Below are 20,115 nucleotides of genomic sequence, written 5' to 3'. Positions count from 1 at the left end.
TACAGAAACACATGTTCACCATAACAAGTTGATAATGTCAGCGTTTACACTCTGTACCGCTGCTCCCGAGTGGCCAAAACCTCTGTTAATGCAGATAAATAAAATAAATGTTTTCGCCAAATTTTATCTACATACAAGTATATTGCAGTACATTATGTCAAATTGAGGGCTATTATGGTGGTCTGAAAATGCACTTAAAGTCTACTATCTTATAATATAAGTATAACATCCATCAGCAGAGAAATTCCAGAGGAATCACCAGTATAAGTGCTACAGCAGTGGGGAAGACCTCTTGCAGCAACCGTGCGATATGATTTTTGTCTAACTGATAACAAACATTACAACCAAAGCATATGTTCCTATACGTCTGGTAAGTGCAGGGAGCAGCCCATTTTTCTGACAAGGTGAAGCTTAACATGAGAAATAAATTCAAGGGTGGCCAAGATCCACGCAGGCCTTCTGCCAAGAATCCAATACAGCAAATGGTTGGATCTGTGTAAGCCCTAAGCTGACAATAAAGTCACTATGCTCAAAAAATGCTAACATCCTTTAATGGGTATGAAAGCCACTGCAGCAGAATACAAATGCTGGCTATTTTTTTTCTCCTGTTCCCTGTAGCCCAGACTTTTATCCGCTTCCATCCAGCACACCCTGTGAAGTTGATTAATTGAACACTTTGGGACAAAAGGGAAACTTTTATCAACTTTGGCCGTGACTAACACACTGTGTGGAGTTTGGGGAAATTAAAATAAAAAAAAAAAAAGCTGCCTTGCTTTATCTCCTGATCACAAGACAAGGTAGTGAAGTGTTTGCCAAGAAATAAAGGTATCACAAATTCACATAGATGGCGGATCAAGATGAGGAGTCTCGTGTTGGTGGTGCTTGCCACCTGCTTTGGGACTGACGTGAGGGGGAGCGCGGGGTGAATGTGGGGTCACGGCTGTCAGCAGACTCTCAGTTGTACGGACCAAGTGGGACTACAGATATGAGAAGGGCAGAAAACTACAGCGATGACATGATGGGGGACCCGGGGGTTATACAGTCACACTACCACCATCTTCATTCAGCATTGCAAGGCATATAAACTGTCTGTGTGTGTGTGTGTGTGTGTGTGTGTGTGTATGTGTGTGTGTGTGTGTGTATGTGTGTGTGTAAACATTTCGTTAAGCAGTTTTCTCTCAGGACTCGGGCTCTGTCTCCTGTGATGCTCCCACAGTTGAAGTCTGTCCGTGACCCCTATAAAAAGAGAGGGATGCCCACTTCCTGCTACCCTCAGGCGTGCCAGTCCTGCCTCAAGGGAGAGGGGCCCCATAATTTATTATTTGTTCCCCTCTTGTTAAGGAAATACTTTCTCAATAGCTCTTTCTCCTTTGTATATTTTCACTGTTCTTATTTTCTTCCTTGATTCAACCCCGTCCTCTCTTATTTATTTGCTTTCTAAACACCAGCTTGGTTCGTTACATGCAAGCTGTCATGAAGAGACTTTAAAAAATTACTTTTGTCCTCATTGAAGGCAGTGTTTATTTGTCTGAGTGAACCTGCTGGGATAAGAGTATTTTAGGTATAACTATGTGAGCTGGGCCACGCAAGATGACCTGGGTTAGCATTACCTCAGGCCTTAATCAGATTCCACTGCTTCAGATTGAAGATATGTCGACTGATACAATGAGCTCAGATGTCATAATTTATCAGCCTGACCCTGCCACTCTTAATGTAAGGACATTCCTGCACCATGTGAAGTTAATGGGATGTTATGTCCACAGCATATGTTGTGTAAAAATGGTTTTCTTTCAGCAACAGTGAACTGAATACTGAAACAATCAATCTCACACCAAAGGCACCAAACTCTCACTTAATCCCAGCAGTGACTTCTTTGTTTGTTGCTGTTGGTCAGTTTTTTGGGTTTTTTTGCAGCTCTCTCAACCCCCCCCCCTCTCTTCCACAGAAACCATCAAGGCAAAAAAAGAAAAGAAAAAAAGTGGGATGAAAAGCCAAAGCACTGGCTGACCACTGATCCATGACTCAGCTTTGAAAATCTCTGCCCTCAAATCAAATTGTCCAGCTTCAAGGAGCGAAGGTGCCACAGTCCTGCCCCGGGCCACTCAATGTCACCGGCCAGCTTTGAGGGGTTAACGCGCATTTTTCTCAGTTGTCAAGGACGTGTGATGGGGGCAAAGGAACACAGAGGAGCGCAGGGGTCACCACACTCGCAAATATCAAGAGTCTTTGAAATACTCAATTGTGTTATAAAAGAAGCTGGAAATACCAACGCTCCAAATCCAAACACAAATCATTCAACATCTAAGTTTCTGCTTTTTATGAGAGTCTCGATCTCGACACCCTGATAGGCTGATATGAGCTTTTTGTCATGCTATGTTGTACTGTGGGTGTTCAATGTTGTATTGGTCTAATTTAGGAGAATGAATGTTTCTATAGATATTGTGTGATTTCCAATACATTACTTACTTCACTGCTTTGTATTTTTTGAGAATATTATTTTATATTTAGGTGTTTTTTTATTTATTCTAGTACAGAGAATTAACCAGGAAAACACAGCTCTTATCACAAGACATTTATTCTCCTTTCTCTTATTTTTTTTTTTGTTAAGATATTTTCGTAAGATATTTCATATTCATCATATTTGCCACAAGGTGAAGACGGTGCCGCCACATGGGATCAGGAACTCCGTGTGGTCTGTTGGCTTTTGATTTGAGAGATACAGAGTTAAGCACTGAGGGAAAACAACGTCCTCCAGCTCCTCTCCTCTGGGTCTTGATTGAGCTCTGCAGTCCTGAGAAAACAGACACAGCAGCTTCCTGCTGAGCCGGCCATGTTTCATGTCGGGACAATTAAACAAGTCACATGCGACCACCGAGCCCCGGCCCCTTCTCCAGACACTGAACTCAATTATTACAGAGGCTAACTCCTCATCAGCACAAGTTCACTGAGTGTGGCTAATCTTATCTGATCCGTTATTAGCAGCATTTTTCATCTTTACGGCAGAGCTAACAAGCCTTTGAGATCATTAAATAGCTAGGAATGTTCAAATCTCAAGTTAAGCATGAAGATGAGTGAAAGAAGGATCACTGAACATAAATCACTCCGCTCTGTGCATCGTTTTAAAGCGCGGGGAAAGTCTTAAAGCTCTAGGATTCACAAGCCGTTCTCATGAAACCGAGAAAAGAAATCGCACAGTATGAGGTGATCTCTCATGCAACTAGTTTTATTTAATTTAAATCTGAAGCACATTCTGACACTTGTGCAGAGGCAGGAAGCAGAAATGATTTATCACAGACAGATCGTAGAAAATAAGGAAAAGATTACGAAGGAATGTAATACCAAAAGCTTATTTCTCAAATGACAGCAAATTGGGACATTGCTTTTCAAAGAAGGAATAATGAATCACACAGGCTTTTCTTGTAGAAAGATCCAGGTGCCCGGTTTGTAAGAGCTGCAGAAAAACAACTTCATGAACCATTTGAAAAGCAAACACAGTTTTATGTAAAACCAACATGAACGCATCACTGTAAAAGCAAAAGGACGGTGAGACACTTTCAGTTAGTGAGGAGAGGATATCAATATGTTTGTTAACAGTGACGGGGTCAAGGGTTAAGAGCTGGTAATCAGACAAAGTTTGGGTGATGGACGAGGTGGTATCAGAGGGAGAATGACTTGACGGAGCCGCACACGTTAGCTTGTGTGTGTGTGTGTGTGTGTGTGTGTGTGTGTTAGTGTGTTGAGACTTGTTCGACAAAGAGGGGACAACATTTATGAAACATATCAGTGAGCTGGTGAAGATAAAAACCCACTTAAGGAAATATCACTGCCAGACACTGAATGGATACACACTCAATGCGGAGCCCTCATCCTCCCACCTCCCTCCCAGTTTTAGACAGCTCCATCGTTCTTGAGAGTCTCGGGGTCGTCCGCCAGTGACCTGTTATCAATGGCCCGGCTCAGGCCTCCAGACAGCATTAATCTGTCATGATAAGTTTACATCTGCTCAAATTGCTGCGTTGGTACCTTAAGCTTCATCCTAGTGCTGATTTGTGTCTGGTTTTCATGCTTTTCTTTTGTCTGCTTTTCTAATCCATGTGTGGGAGGGGAGCATCCAGCCAAACCCCGGCCGCCCAGTCTGACTCTTCAGCCTCATTTCACAGGTTGCACAGCCTCTCCTCCTCTTCCTCCACCAGACTCCTGAACCACAGAAATAAATAAACACACAAAGTACAGGTGAGCAGGTAGTGCTGCCACTCAGCTGTAGTCCAGGATTACCTGAGAGACAGAACATTGTTGAGGTTTAGAGTTTAATCTTGACTTTGCAAACAGCAATTAGCTATTTCAGTATCAATGAATCTGCAGATCATTCTATCAATTAACCACTTCATTAACAAAGTTTAGTTTAGGTTTGGTCTGTAAAACTGGGAAAAATGAAAAAAAAACTACTATCATATAAGACAAAGAAACACGTTTTGCTTCAGGAATAACTCAAATAATTCACTGGTTATCAATATTCTCTACCACAGTCTCAACCCTCACCTCCTGTAAAATTGGTTCCAGGTTTGCCACGCTTTGTGTGCTCTGTCTCGTCTCTCCCACTAGCTTAGTCGGCTCTGTCGCTAGCTTAGTTTGCACACCGTCTTCCTGGGCAATTAACACCACTTTTTCAGTCAGTTTCTTTTGTTTTCCTCTCGTCATAATCAATGCCCTTTCAAATAAAATTTTACAACATCCCATCCTTGTTAAACTATTGATTGCACAGGGCTTTTACATCTCAGTGTCAGGGAGCTCTCTTTTTATGCTGCTGTTATGCTATCCGGAAGTCCAACACAGCAGGTTTTTAAAGCAATTTCACAGAAAACATCTGCCTGCTGCATCTGGAAACACTAGTAATGAGAGCAGTGAGAGTGAACCGGCGGTGAGAGGCCAGAAAAACAAAAATAATGAGCTGAAAGTTCATACAAAGCTCATTTTTTAAAAAACGTTTGATTATAACAGCTTTAAAACAGGCCCGACAGTCATCCACTGCTAAATGTACACTTAACTAAAATGGATCTTGTCTTCAGCTGAGCTACTTGTTGCTGTGTCATGCAGACCCCATTGAATGAATTACAGTGTAATATGGTTCACATTAGCGGTGAACAAAAGCAGCGCGCATCTGCACAAACTGCTCTGAGATGCTTTCACAGGCCATAAGCCACCCGGTAATGGCAGCCTGGGGTCATTAGGGTCTGTTGTGCAGACAGTTTGCCACGGCACGGAGAGAATAAACAACCACCATTTTCATTTCTTATTCATGGTTTTAATCACGGATGACAAAACACCCGGTAAATGAAGAGAGGGAGGAAAAAAAGTTGGCACTGACTGTGTGCCTTTCCTGCGCCTTAAATGTCTTTGGGACAGTCTGTTGGGTAACGAGAGGGAATTAAAACTGTGGCGAATTTGGAAATGTGTGTAACTGAGGGGGGTGCTGACATTAACAGGCTGGCGTGGAGAAGAGCTGGCAGAGGACCAGCACACAGCGCTGACAGTGTGAGGTCCTCTTTGCCCATTCTAATGAGGCATTGTGAGGGTCTGAGCTCGGGCCTGCAGCAGGGCCCCCCGGGGGGTCACATGCAGTCGGATGGGCGATGGAGGCCCGCAGGAGGAAGTCCACGGCAGCGGGCTGAGACGGCTGAAGTGCGTCACTCCACATACCAGGATGGCAGATGGTTAAACAACCTCAGTGAACAGAGGGAATGGCATGAAACATCTTCAAGGTCAAATACAGGAAACTGCATCAGATTCAGAAGCTGTTTCCTCTGACCCCTGATGTCAGCCCTTTGTCTGCAGAAATACCTCATTACAGACACTGCGGATGTCCAGGTGACACTATATGAGATGCTTGGACAATACAGGGCTTATACACAGGCTCTTGCGGAAATACTCCTTGTATTATTCACAGTGATGCTTTTGTAGAGACTTCTTGTTGATGATGAAGGACGGACGGTGACACGTCATTTGCACATTTCCACCTGTGTTTTCTTGTGCACTTTAAGATTAGCTCATATGTAAAGAATGTCAAAACGTAAACAGAGCATCAAGCTGATTTCAATCTAATGAAATCATCCCAGGACCATTACGTGCTTCGCCCCTGACAGCTCATTCTCCTCGACAGGTTTAAATAATGTCTGGCACTTTATCGAGCACCGTAGGGGACGTCTGTTTTCATTTCACCCCCTACTGCAAAGATGGGAATCTACAATATACAGTATGTCAGGGAAGGCTCCGAGTCTATAGGTTTTAATTGCAATCAGAAACGACAGCACCTTTAACAGGAGAAGACAAACTAATCAGTGAAGTCACTTAGTTTAGTGTTTTTGTTGGAATGAAAACCTCCATGTTGTCCATCAGACAAGGTTGAGCATCCCTCCCCCAGAGTGCTGGTTCAGGTCATCCTGTTGACCGACAGCCTCACCACAAATTAGACCTCATTTGCCCAAAGTCTTCTTATGTCTCTGGTATTATTATATCGTATTGTACAAAGCATAAGGTGTGTGCTTAAATTTTAGGGGTCTCATTTAAGAAAAACAACCTGCAGCTAAATTAAGATGATGATGGAGTAATCACTGTAATGGCTGCATTTATGGCGGCTCTTTATTACAAAATGTGCAAAAGAAAAGTGATCAATACATCATGGTCTATTATTGCATATTAGGTCTTTAAATTAAAATGTAATTATGGCCATAAAGTAAGTCCCGGGAGGTAAGAATCAATTATATCTTCCCATCGTTAAACAATTTACAGTATCTAAGAGACATGATGTTGCACACCAACCTACAACAACAAAGAGCAGTGCAGTATATTTTAGGTAATATGGTCAGATGTAATAATCCAATTTTGTCATTTCTGCAGCTTTTTTTTAACTCAAATTACTCAGGCCCTTTATTTAAGTTAAAGTGGAAATACTATCATCGAAAAATATTCCAATACTGCACAATATCCTGCACTCAAAATGTTTCTCCAGTAAAAGTAAAAAAAGTATTTCCTGCAAAAAGTACCCACAGTAGCTAAAGTAAAAGTACTCATTGTGCAGAAACACATCTTTCAGTGTGTTATAATATTATTAATACACTAAAATCATTGAATACTATTATTAAATGCTGTAAATTGTCAATATGAAGCCAATTTTAGGTATTTTATACACTACTGGTTAGTTTAATATGAAAGCACTGCGTCATATTTTATAAGCTCTTATAAAATCTTAATCAGAAAAGTAACTATTAACTGCAGCCATCAGATACTGTAAATACTGTATAGCAGTAAAAAGTACAAAAGTCTAAAATAGTATAAAAGTGAAGAACAAGCACCTCAGAATTGCACTTCACTTTTGATGTTTGCAAACGTATCTGATTGTGTGTGTAGTTTTTGAGTTTTTTGAGTTGTGAAGACCAGAACATCTATAATTCAGAGCAGCTTCAGTCAAACAGGAAAGACTGTCAGAGTCTCTAACCTGTAGGCAACAATCTCCATGTCTCTGGCCATCTTCTCACTGAGCAGCTCCTTGTAGTCTTCACACTGCTCCTTCATCTGCGCTTCCAGGTCGGCCTCCTGGTGCTGCATTTCATCTATAGTACACTGAATAACACACACACACACACACACACACACACACACACACACACACACACACACACACACACACACACACACACACACACAGTGGATGAGATTAAATGACATTATTAGTCCAAACCACTGGTCCATTACAGCCTATGATTACATTAATCAGTCCACTCTCATACCTCCAACTCAGCAATCTCGTCCATGTATGCAGCCTTCTTCATCTCAATCTCGTCCTCCAGCTCCTCATTACACTTCTCGAGCTCTGCAAGCTCCTTTTCCAGCTCTGAAATCTACAGAAACACATGACAACAGAGGTAATTCTTTTAAAATATACCCACCACTGCCTGAAACTGACTTACAGAAAACATCTCTGCTTAATTATCTTGTTAGTAATAATGTAAAGATGCCAGACTATAAAATCGATCCCTTCGTGGTCGTATTCAGAGCAGCAGCCCTGGAGTTGGCAGGCGTTCAGGGTTCCTGCTAAAGAGTGCATGAACCTGGGCACTCCGGTTTAACAATAGACTTGTCCTTAAACCTGATTTCTGCATATGCTGATAATTGAAAACCCCAACATCTGGCGAGGTTCAACTTGTCGTGGTGATAGCGAACATATTAGCAACTGTTCAGCAACGTCCAGCAGACACAGAGCAGCGTTCATTTCAGTCATGTTTCAGGCCACCTGACAACTGTAATTCCCATGTTTACTCTTCATTTAGCTAGATATTAGGGTTAGAGTTAGCTGCCAGATATTTGGTTTTTCCTCACTGTTATTCGCTAACAGCTGTCTAACTCATTTTGCTGGGAACATGGATGATAAGAGCAGAATTTCTGGGCTGTAAAACAAAAAAACAATGAACTAAAAGAGGCGAACAAAGAGAGTGGAACTGCAAAATCAGGTGATGATCACAAAGTGATTTTATCAATATTATATAGACAAAAGCAAGAGATATTGAGCTCTTACGCCCAACACAGATAAAACAGGTTACTTAACTTCTACCACAAGCTAACTGAGGAGCCTCCCTCCCCGGGGTCTGAGGCTGTGGTGTCCTGCCGTGAGTAATTACAGGAATCACACAGATTCAACAATTAGCTGTCACAGCCAGATGGGGATCCAGGCGGTCCTGCTCGTCATTCAGCGAGCCGGCCAGTCACCACTCGCAGGCTGATGACGACTCCCTAACCTGGTCGAGTCACTTAACTCACACACTCCTCCGTTCTCAATGGCATGATAAGTGAGGCTTGGCCATGTGTGTGTGTGTGTGTGTGTGTGTGTGTGTGTGTGTGTGTAGGGGAGTAGTGGCGTACAACCCCATCGGTGCCTGCCCCATTATATACATTTTTTGCGTCAGGGCTGATTTCACCGCAGTCTGTTTGTTTGGCCATGTTGTGTCTCAGTGAGAAACCAGACCCGAGGCATCCATCACAGGCGAGAGAGGAAACAGAGCAGATCAAGCCGTGCTGTCCATCCGTCAGGCTGGATTGAGCAGAGCTGGGGCTCGTGTGCTGCATGTTAGAGAAAGGTAGATGATGTTGGGAGAGCTCTGCTGCGGCTACAGAGGCTCCCTGTTTATTTAAAGAGCTGGAGGTAGAGCCACAGCCGCAGTAATGAGAACCAAACCACCATGTTTGTTACAGATGTGGTTAGGTGTCAGCTGCGGTCTGACCACTGATGGATGTTCGAGAGACGAATGTGAACTAAGAGGAGGTAGTTTCTGTTTACTGGAGTCACTCTGTGATTTTACCTGAGTCATAATTTCCTGGTGCTTCACTTTGCTGTGTCCTTTGTTCAAAGTCCAGTTGCTTTCAAGGCATTTTTCTCCTGGCTGGATGAGAAATATCCGTCTATTTCCTCTCCTCCATTGGCAGAGGAAGTCTCCAGTCAGTGTGTGTGTGAAGTTTTAAGACTTTTATGATGCTGCAGCCGCTCTGAAAGACTGTACTTAATAACTGAGGACACGGAGGGCAATAAATCCTGTCTGAGCTGAAGTCGAGCCCTTCACATCTCCTGCTGAAAGTGTCCGCAGAGTAAACACTCTGGTCAGCAGGATCTCCCACACTGTTGCTCTGCTGTCACTCAGCTGCTCTCCACTCCCCTGGCCTACTGTGGGAAACCATTCATTTGCACCATTATGTCTGATTTAAGAGCTGATGGCAGACACAGAGCCAGTTGTGGGCTGCAAGACTCCTCTTTTCTTTGTCGGTAAAGAGGTGGGAGACGTATTATGGGAAGATCTGAATCAGTAGGTAGCAACTGAGGGATTTAAATGACGTATAAACGTGAGACTTAAGGGGTCACTTAGCAGTAGCTGTAAATAGCCATGCAGACGATTTTGTTTTCATTTGATTAGATTTATACTTCCAACAGCAATTTTGTTTGTGGTGCTCATAGCATTGAGACATTACATCTAAACAATTAAATTACATTTCTTTCAAGACACATCGTCCGAACTTCTCTGAATAAACCTCATACCACTTACAACTTCACAGGTCAATGGTTTTTAAGGACTACAGTGTGTCTTCAAGCAATAATTTGACATGGACTTATTTGACTTGTTAGCTTTATTTGCTTATCTAGCAGAGAGCTGGATAAGATCATCCACTCTCATATCTGTTCAGTAAATATAAAGCTACTAGCAGCCAGCTAACTTAACATAAATAAAACCACAACTTGTTGTTTTTGCATCATGTTTTTTTTTTTTTGAATGGCTTTAAACAAACAACTTGTAATGTGTTATTTAGTGAGAAGTAGAGGTGCTGGTAGGTTGACAGAACTTAGCTAGCTGCTTCTCACTGTTTCCAGTCTTTGTGCTAAGCTAAGCTAACCAGCTGCTTGTACACACAACTTGCACGACATTTAGGGCTGGTTTCTTTTTCTTCCTTCTCTCTTTTGACATATTGTTGGGATATGGAAGGTGTGTGAGAAAGAAATCACCTCAATATCTTGGCAAAAAAAACCAAAACCCAGATCTGCCTTAATGTGATGTAAGCGTAATTTGCGTGAACTCAGCCTTTAAACAGTGATTAAAACATCGTCCACGTCCACTCACCTGCACCTTCATCTCACTGATGTTCTTGGTCTTTGGTAAGTCTTTGTCTGCTGACCCTACAGCTTCCCCCACTTCCAGTTGTTTTCCGTCACCACGGAGAGCCACAGCAGAGGGGGCTGCACCACACTTGTACTGCAAAGACAGACGGTGAGGAGTCAGTGCATTCGTGAAAAGTTGGTAGGTATAAAAACCTTTCATTTTCAGTCTGCAAAAGACCATGGGGGATAGAGCTCTCTTTTGGGCAGTTAAGTGCACTTCGACAGGGGAGCAAAGAACAATCAGAGCCTCTCATACTGGCTGATGGTTAAACCTCTCCTTGTGTACGCCACATTCCTGATTAGATGGAACAAGTGTAGCTGAAATGAGCAACATGAGGGTGCACAGGTGTGTGGGAGTCAGCCAGCAATCACCATTACTGTTCAAACCCAATAGCAATCATTTTAGCATCAAGACAATTGCGTCTCATAATCGAGGCAAGGCACAGACAGGACGGTGTCCAGCTGGCGAGAGAAGAGACAGAGTGGGAGTGAGACAGAGGGAGAGAGAGTAAATAGACTGGGTTCAGGGGGAACAAGAAACACACCTATGTATCTAGACAGACAAACAAATATATAAATATGCCCTTCTGCCATGACTCCAAATGAAGGGGACAGACACACACACACACACACACACACACACATAGTCCACTCCACTGCTGCAGAGGAGCCTGGGAAGGCGGCCAGCAGTCTGATTACAACCCTGACCTCTGGACCGGACAGACATCCTCGCCCCAGAGGGGGTGTGACCCGACGGAGCTATAGTCTGACCCCAATGCAGCACCTCTGCGCTTGTAACGCACACACACACACACACACACAATCACACACACACACACACACACACACACACACACACACACACACACACACAGGTAGACAAAAGCATTTTGTTCAGGTTCATAACTGCAGCTCTGATTCTCAAGTTCTTCCCTGGTGTTGTGTTAAGAGGGAAAGAAAACAAGTGGGAGTATCGTTGTGTGATTTGTGAAAGCTGAGATTTACATCTGGAGCCGACCGGGACATTTCAGAGGGAGAGAGGGTGACGTGGTGAAAATAGGAGAGATCCAGTGGTCAGTAGGAGGATGAAGATGGCAGCTCTGGATAGTGTGTATCAGTGGTGGAAGAAGTACTCAGATTATTTTAGGTACAAATAAACTTAAAGTAATCGTGTGACTGATATATTATCATACAGTATGTTACATTATTGGTTTCTTAATACCGATGCATCCACGTGTAAGTGAAATTAAATTGTTTTAACTAGTGGAGGCAGAGCAAATGTGAAAGTGTAGTCCAGTGGTTCTCAATCTAAGGGTTGAGTCCCTTCCAAAGAGTCACAACATAAATCTAAGGGCTTGTTGGAGGATTAATGGGAGAAAAAAGAAGAAAAAGAAAAGTTCTGCTACACAAATTGTATCGTATTGATTTTTCTGACTTTTCTCTAATCTTATTTTTTTTGTGAAATATTGAATAATTTTCAAAGTTTTGGAACCATATTTGGTGCAACTAACAGCTCATAATGTGCGTTTTCATCCACCGGCTTTTATACCATTTTAATTTGTGTTTAAAACACCTGAGTGGAAATGTCAGATAAAAGTCCAAATGTTGCAAGAAAATTGCAAGTGCAATATAAACAGAGTTAGCAAATTAAGCCTGATACACATTTGACTTAAACATCTACTGGAGAGACTTAATAGCAGCAGACAAAAACATCAGATCTGTGTGACTTTAAAAACATGAAACAAACATAAATCTCATATTTCCACCTTGTTTTCTGCATTGTTTTCCACCATCTGGGGTTTGACTCACACTTCTAATTACGTAATTTCATTGTGCCCTTTTCTTCAGAAATGGTTTAATAGCATCCAACTGGAAAGTTAGCACCAACAGCTGTTGATCTTGTCGCACTCAACTCTGAATATCTGCGACACTAGTGGATGTAAATGCACATTCCCATTTTTCTTTTGCCATTTTCTTTTGCCTGAATACAGACATTTGAAACGTGACAAGCTCACCACTGGTTTAATCTTTAACATGGATTTTATTATCTTATCACATTTTTTTTAATTCAAAACCTTCATCTGAAAAGTAACTAGTATATATAGCTGTCAGATAACAGATAAAATATTTGCTTCTGAAATCTAGCGGAGTAGGTGTATAAAGTAGCACAAAATGGAAATACTCAATGTACAAGTACCTTAAAACTGTACTCAAGCAAATACTTACTTTCCACTACTGGTGTGTATGAGGTTTTGTCTGAGTCCACTCGTGTGAGCGCATCGTAAGCCAGAAATAGGACTATGATTCTAAAACTGTACACAGGCATGCTGCTGTAAAGCATTCAGCACAAAAAGGCTTCCAATTCATGACATGTTTATGTGTTTTGTGCTACAGTGTGTCGTACCTGGAGGCTCTCAGCCAGCTGGCAGTAGTACTCCTTTACATCCAAGGCCGGGGTGATGTCAGGGCTGCTAAATCTAATAGCTGCCACCGCTCCTGTAGTCGCGTCAGCTGGATACAGCAGACTCTCCACTTCCTGCTCACACATGCCACACATCCAAATACACAGTGGTGAAGAAGTATTCTGATGCTTTACTCAGTGGTAAAGGACATTTAGTCAAGTACTGTACCTGAGTGCAATTTTAGGTACTTGGACTTTACTTGAGTATTTCCATTTTATGCTATTGTATATTTCTACTCCAGTTACTTAACAGCTGTAATGACTTCAGATTTACATACAAAACATGTGAACACTTACTAAATTATAAATATATCTTAAGTTTATCTTAAATTGTAATGTAACCAGTTACTAAAGCTGTCACATAAATGTAGTGGAGCAGAGAAGTGGCATAAAATTGAAACACCCAAGTACAAGTACCTCAAATATAAAATACAGTGCTTGAGTGGCTTGTTACCTTGTTCCACTGCAAATGCAAACACACGGTACATTTTCATGTATTTACACATACACTGAAGACTTCATCATGTATGTCTACAGCTTCTAATATGTAGTTAAACAAAAACATCACATCCATTACAGAGAAAATGAACTGTTACAGAGCTGCAGTGGCAGTCTGACGTTTTTCTCCTTTTCCTCCACCTAAATAACGACATGGCTGCCGATTTGTCAGGGGAAAGCGGGGTACCTGGAGGTGCTGATAATAACAACAGTTAATAAAACAAAGGGAACTTCTGTTTTCATTTGGTATTCAGCTGCATTTCCCGGACTGTGAGTTATCGAGCGTGTCCCAGAGGGAGTGTGTTAAACGCCGGGCGGCCTGGCTTTGCAGAGAAAAACACAGAGTGATGGAGCTGCTCCAGCGTCAGCTGCCTCTCTCTCTCTGCCTACAGCCTCTAGATCTGATACTGGGGCGCGTCTGTCATCTCCTGGTGATGTGGAGAACACTGTAGAAGGAGGAGGGGAGAGCAGGGTGTGTGTGGATACGATATAGGCTGTGATTCTGTTGTATATAGTGGCAAACATGTGCCTGTTTTAAAGGAGTAGTTCCACATTTTGGGAATACGCTCATTTGCTTTCTTGCCAAGATTTTGATGCGAATATTGATACCACTGCCGTGTCTGTGTGTTAAATGTAAATGCTTGTTCGGACATAAAGTGAAGCAAATTTTTTGCCTTGTGTCATTCCCATGAATTTGACCGCTGGTCTATTTGTAATAAGTCAAGCCAAAAAGCAAATGTACCAATTGTACAGACGTTAGCTATGAGCTAACTAGATACACCAGCCATGTCTGTGGGAGTGTGTTTGTGTTCGGTGTTCAGTTCACAACCGAACTTCAAAACCAGAAACTGTGGTTCTTCCTATCATTTCCCTCCAGTCTCCTCATAAAACTCTGGGATACATGCGAAGCTGAAACATCTTGCATGGACACATTTTCTTGTCAATTTGCAACTTTTCATTGACTGTGTATGGATTCGCGCCATGTCTAAAATTCACTCAGCATTCTGTCTGTTTCCCGCAGACAGCCATCTTAGCATAGCATAAAGACTGGAAACAGCTGGCCTGGCTCCGTCAAAACTAAAACTCAGTCATGATCATGTCACACCTTGTTTGTTTTTATCCTTATAAAAACCCTATTTTAAAACATTTGTGGCTTTATGGTGGGTTCTGTGTTGGACTTCTTCTTGGCTGGAAGCAGTAACTTCCAGCCAAGACATAGTCCAGCACACAACCCCCTCAGTTTCTGTATGAATTAAACAAACATGATATAATGTGTTATTCAGTGTGCTCTAATTGTGCAAGTACGCACATTTTATTACCTTTGGATAGAGCCAGGCTAGCTATTTTCTCCTGTTTCCAGTCTTGATGCTAAGCTAAGCTAACTGTCTGCTGGCTGTAGCTTCATATTAAGCACACAGACATGAGAGCAGTGTTGACCTTCACATCTAACTCTGTCAGAAAGCAAATAAGAGTTCTTCCACAAATGTCTTACTACTCCTCTAAGAGACTGGGATAAGGACCCAGTTGAACACAAACATTAAAAAGGGTTTAATTCTGACTTGTTGCACGGTTTACTACTATATTTTGTGCTTTAATCCTCTCCCCATATGTTCCTGTTGACATGTCCGACTACAACTCTTCAGCAAGGTGACTGGGGTCATCACAGTTGTGTTTGTCACCACAGGTCTGGGCATTTCTCCAACACTCCTGTTTGACCTAAGTGCTACATTTAGAGTCATTTTAAGGCCATAAACTGTTCCCTGTTTCATCACACTGCGGCTATATATCTTCTCTCCCTCTCACCGTCTTGTGCTGGGCCTCCATGTTGGCCAGCTGCTCCTTGTAGATAGCCACTTGCTCCCTCAGCGCCAAACACTCTGCTGTCACAGCATCCACTTCCTGAGAAGAAAATCAAGTTACCAGAGAACAGGGCTGAAAGTAAAGAAGTTCAACTTAATTTGTGGAGGTGTCTGAGAGGAGCACTAAGCAGTTTGGGAAGTAAATCACACCACAGGTTGAAATAAAGTGGAAAAGGCTTTTGTTTCCACCCTGAACACCCATTTTAAAAACTATCAGCACCAGCACATCTACCCTGTTTCACTGAACAGCAAGAAGACGCCGCAATGCAGAGGAAGGGGGAGGAGGAGGAGGAGGAGGAGGAGGAAGATGAGACGGAGGCTAAGTAGACACAAAAGCCCTGTCCACCAATCCATTCGCCGGCAGGGGTTCTCTGCTCATCTACTCTTTTTAAAGAACCAGATAAATTGGCATTGGATGCAATTACTGTGGGTGCCTGCATTTACATTTGGACACACACAGGGAGGGTTTGGTGGTGAAGTTGTGGAGCCTTGCTGGGAGGGTGGCAGGGTCCCTGATGGACAGCAGCGGGCAAAAGTCCCTGCTGCTGCCTGTGTTCAAATATCAATCAGCAGCTGGAGAGAAACTTGTTGTAAATCACATTCTGTACAACTTTAAAGCAGTATTAGTTTTTTGGCCACTTAGGGACAACAGAACAAGCTGTTTACACTTTATAAAGTTAATTTGGCAAGCAAATTGTTACAGTTGCCTATTTTTTAACATCCCAGAGAGCGAGATTAGTATTGATTTGGTGTCGTGTTTCTGTCCACCTCTCAAACGTAAGTGCAATATTTAATACTCTCCTTTTAGCTCTGTTTTGGTTTCCACCAACTCCTGAGGGATATATTTGACTCTTTAGCTGCTAAATGCTAAATGCTAAATGCTCCACGTTGTGACAGTGGAAAATGGTAGAGCTGCAGGTTGAAACCAAATCGATGAGCTGAACAATGTTTTAAAGCATCACAGAGCTGAAAGGAGCTGCAGATTCGGATGATAATTCTCTGTGGGTTCGTCACTATGAGAAACTCCTTTCGCACTATACCTTGTCATTTGATTCATTTTTAACAAAAATATTGATGGCTGCAGCTTTAAGGTTCATCAACTTTTCAAAATCCAGTGTCCATCTGTTTTTCTGGCTTGTGAGGTTAAAACTGGTCGACATTTTAACTAATATGCTTGACTAAGTAAAGGCTTTTGATTCATTTTTTCTCCTTTTTTCTGCCTAAAAGTTTTTTTTTCGTGTGTGTGTGACCAATTTTTTTCACCTTCAAGACCTGCACTTAATACATGTAAAAATAGCTGGCCTCTTCATTCATCCACTCTTTTGTATTTGTATTTCAATGCCGGTGAAGTGTTTAACTCAGTTCACTTGTTGTGTGTTTTACCACAGCTCCCAACATCTGGCCATGTAAGAAAATCACAGTGAGACAATGAAGAGAGGATATTTGTGGGCCCTGAAAACGGAGAAGAATTGGCAGGAGGAAAGCAACACAATAGCCAGTAGTATACTTCAAAATAAACCAAACGTGCCTTGTTTCATTACTGTCAGTCGACCATTATGTTGAGAGAACTGCAGCTAGTTGTGGGTTGAGCTGTGTAGTATTCGCTCCTCTCCTCCGCATCTCTGCTGTTCCTCTACCTCCCTACTGATTCCCCACCAAGTGTTGTCACTCTGCAGCTGCTTCCAATTCAGAACCAGAGAACTGAGCCAGCAGGAACATTACGGCACCGAATTACAGCCTGCATTACATCTGTAAGGGAGAAATTAAAGCCTCCCTCGCATCTGGTCCAGCCGAGAGGAGATGGCCTCTGGCATGAGTGAGGGAGGGGAGGGGGTTTGAAAAAGTTGATGGCTCAGGTTGCAGTGGGCCACCAGCCCAGACTGTGTGACTGCTGGTGATCAACACCCATTGGGTAGCGCTACAGAGGAGCAGCTGTGCCGAGTTTCAGCTGATTCACTGAGAGGCCGAGGGGAGAAGGAGCAGGGAGACGTTTGACAACACTGCCATCTAGTGCTTAAAGTACATTATCACAGCAAAGGCCTGATAACGTACAGTACAAGCATACCTCTGGTTATAACTTATTACAAATAACCTAATTTTTTATTGACTAATTGATTTATCTTTATTAACACTGTTATCATAATTACTTTGTCTAACCCTATTTTCAACTTAAACATCACCATTTTGAACTTTATATCTAAACTTCATCATATAAGAATCAAACCTGCATTAAAACATTGTTGTTCTAATTACAACTACAACAGGCCAATGATATCTCATCTGAGTTTCAGTTTTTACTATACATAAGCTTAAGGAGCGGAAGCCACTGCTTGGCAGGCTTCTTCTTTTTTTGGCCCTGGATTTCATTTCTTCTCTGTTTTTTTGTTGTACCACCATTATTACCGAAAGCATAATCACCAAGGATGAATTATAACTCGATTGTTTGAGTAAATATGAAAGCTAGAAAGTGTTCAGTGCTATTGACCTCCTATGATCTATAACTGAAGGGTTAATCCTTATTGTAAAGTGAAAAACCTGTCGCACTTTGTTTTTCACTTTACAATACATCGAAAAGCATAAAACTCTGGAGGTTGTTAACATTCTTTGTTATATTTGCTTCTACCTTCCTCACAGCTTTCTTCCAGCCCTGGCTTCCACTAACATTTCAGTTGTCTTCTTGTAACAAGCTGCCAGGTACGGTTGGTATTGTGTTGACAACTATTACCTCAGCAACATCTTGTCGTTCTTGCTGGAGGAAGATCCTCTGCTGTGCAGCCGCCTCGTAGCCTTTCTTCAAACATTCAAGCTGTTTCTGCAGCTCCTCAGTGTCACACAGAATCTCATCCTGCAGGGAGACGCAGTGAAGACGGTGATGGATCTTGACAAGGTTATAAATCAGGGCTGCCTGTCACTGTACAAACTGAAGCAAAATGTATGAGATAGGACGAGACGTGCAATGGACTGTCTAGGAAAACTTCACTTAGGCATGTCATCACACAGAGAAACATGCAGCAGACACACCCAGCAGCAGCAGCAGCAGCAGCAGCAGCACCCTACCCTCTCCTTGCGCAGTCTTTCCACCACTGCATCCAGGCTGTAGTCAGGTGGAGCCACAGCGGAGGTGATGCTGGAGGAGGCTCGTTGACTGTTCAGCTTCTCCTCTAGTTCCACAATCTGACATTCAAGAGACTCATTGTCTTTCTCAAAACAGTGGGCCTACAGGACACAGAGAACAGGAAAAAGTCAGGTACATGTATAAATATATAAAGATTCACTGCATCATTTACCAAGAACAAAGGCATGACGCAGCAGAGGGGAAATAAAGTGCTGATGTGTCACTGGGAGCAGGAGTACCGTTTGTCCTCACCAGTTCAATAAGCCTGACCAGGCGGTCATTAAGGGCAGCGATGATGGTGCGGTCCTGGGCAAACTGGTTCAGACCCTCCTTGTTGAGAGACTTGGCAGCTGCGAAGTCTAACTTGTCACAGTCACAGTCATCAGCGGCCGCACCCCTGAGAGAAGGACACAAAGGACCAAGGACTGCACTGAATATTTTGGAGGACCCAAGAGGAGATTATTTGACCCAGCTTCAAGTATGCACACAGAAGAGAGTCATGCATTCATTACAAATGAACTAAAACAAAAAGTATTTCTGCCCTGCCCATGACAGGAAATGAACACATTGATGACATATTTTTTCCATGAGCACAAAAGGCATTTGTCATCACCACTCAAACTGTCTCTCATAGCTAACACTTTACTTTAGCCACTCCTACTTAGGATTTATAAGTACTATTTAAACATCTATTAAGTGATTTCTAATGTTCCTCTTAGCACACAATATCATTTTAGTTTATTAATATGTCGTATTATTATTACAACTGTTTTTATATTGTAATTATCTTTTTATACCCCACTTATGGGTACAGACAGAAACTTCCACCAGCTTACAACTACATTATAGTGTTATAAAAATGTATTATATGATTGTATGCTGTAAAGTGGCTTAGTTAAAGCAAAGTGTGACCCCTTTAGGAGCAAACAGCTTTAAGTACATGTAAACCTTAAGAATCACGACCCGTCCCAGATTCACGAACTTGACTTGGTCAAACACATCTTAAAATCTACATATTTCTAAGCGGAACGACACTTGAACTTGTCACTAACATCTTAATATCTTAAATTTGTTAAGTCTAGATCAAAATAAGTCGCCCCTCAGAAACCCAGACTGACCTGACAGAGGCCCGGTACTGCTCTGCACACTGCATACCCAAGCCTCCATTTCGACTCCGGTTATCATCCTCAAACAGCTTGCGGTAAGAAGACACTCTGAGCATGGCCATGACTTCGGACGGCTTCAAACTGGGCTACAGGCAAACAGAGACAGCGGGACCATGGTGGGAGTTTTATATTCACAGTGAATGAGAATGTAGCAGTGAGGTGAAAGATCTCTCAGCGGCCACTGAGGAGACTAAGTATAGTGTGAACATCAGCCAGTAACGATTTCACATGCACATGAGGAACGAGCCCCGAAATCCAGTGTACAGTTGTTGTTGTTCTTCTTAAAATTAAGAGGTAAACAAGATTCCCACAAATTTATGTTG

At 42.4% G+C, this 20,115-nt stretch overlaps 1 protein-coding gene across 1 annotated transcript; it reads right to left on the bottom strand.

Annotated features, from left to right (window-relative positions):
* Positions 1-3,276: 3,276 nt before the first annotated feature.
* Positions 3,277-19,854, bottom strand: LOC111232733 (peripherin-like). Its single transcript, XM_022760373.1, has 10 exons — positions 19,745-19,854; positions 18,879-19,023; positions 18,569-18,727; positions 18,237-18,356; positions 15,456-15,551; positions 13,098-13,229; positions 10,656-10,787; positions 7,785-7,895; positions 7,493-7,617; positions 3,277-4,197 (listed from the first exon to the last, which is right to left on the bottom strand). Exons 1-10 carry the CDS (start codon positions 19,852-19,854, stop codon positions 4,155-4,157), a joined length of 1,173 nt encoding a protein of 390 aa, XP_022616094.1. The 3' UTR covers positions 3,277-4,154.
* Positions 19,855-20,115: the final 261 nt, after the last annotated feature.

Source organism: Seriola dumerili, unplaced genomic scaffold, assembly GCF_002260705.1.
Source record: "Seriola dumerili isolate Sdu_G_001 unplaced genomic scaffold, Sdu_1.0 BDQW01000331.1, whole genome shotgun sequence".
Lineage (NCBI taxonomy): Eukaryota > Metazoa > Chordata > Actinopteri > Carangiformes > Carangidae > Seriola > Seriola dumerili.
Note: the sequence above shows the minus strand (reverse complement) of the source record. Positions and strands in the feature narration are given on the sequence as shown.

Bases quoted from the DNA above. Each gene is read 5' to 3' on its own strand.
- LOC111232733 (XM_022760373.1), bottom strand. From the start codon at position 19,854: ATGGCCATGCTCAGAGTGTCTTCTTACCGCAAGCTGTTTGAGGATGAT. The intron at 18,357-18,568 runs GTAGGGTGCTGC...GTCTCCCTGCAG, and splicing joins AAAGACTGCGCAAGGAGAGG to GATGAGATTCTGTGTGACAC. The intron at 10,788-13,097 runs GTACGACACACT...CTGTCTTTGCAG, and splicing joins AGCTGGCTGAGAGCCTCCAG to TACAAGTGTGGTGCAGCCCC.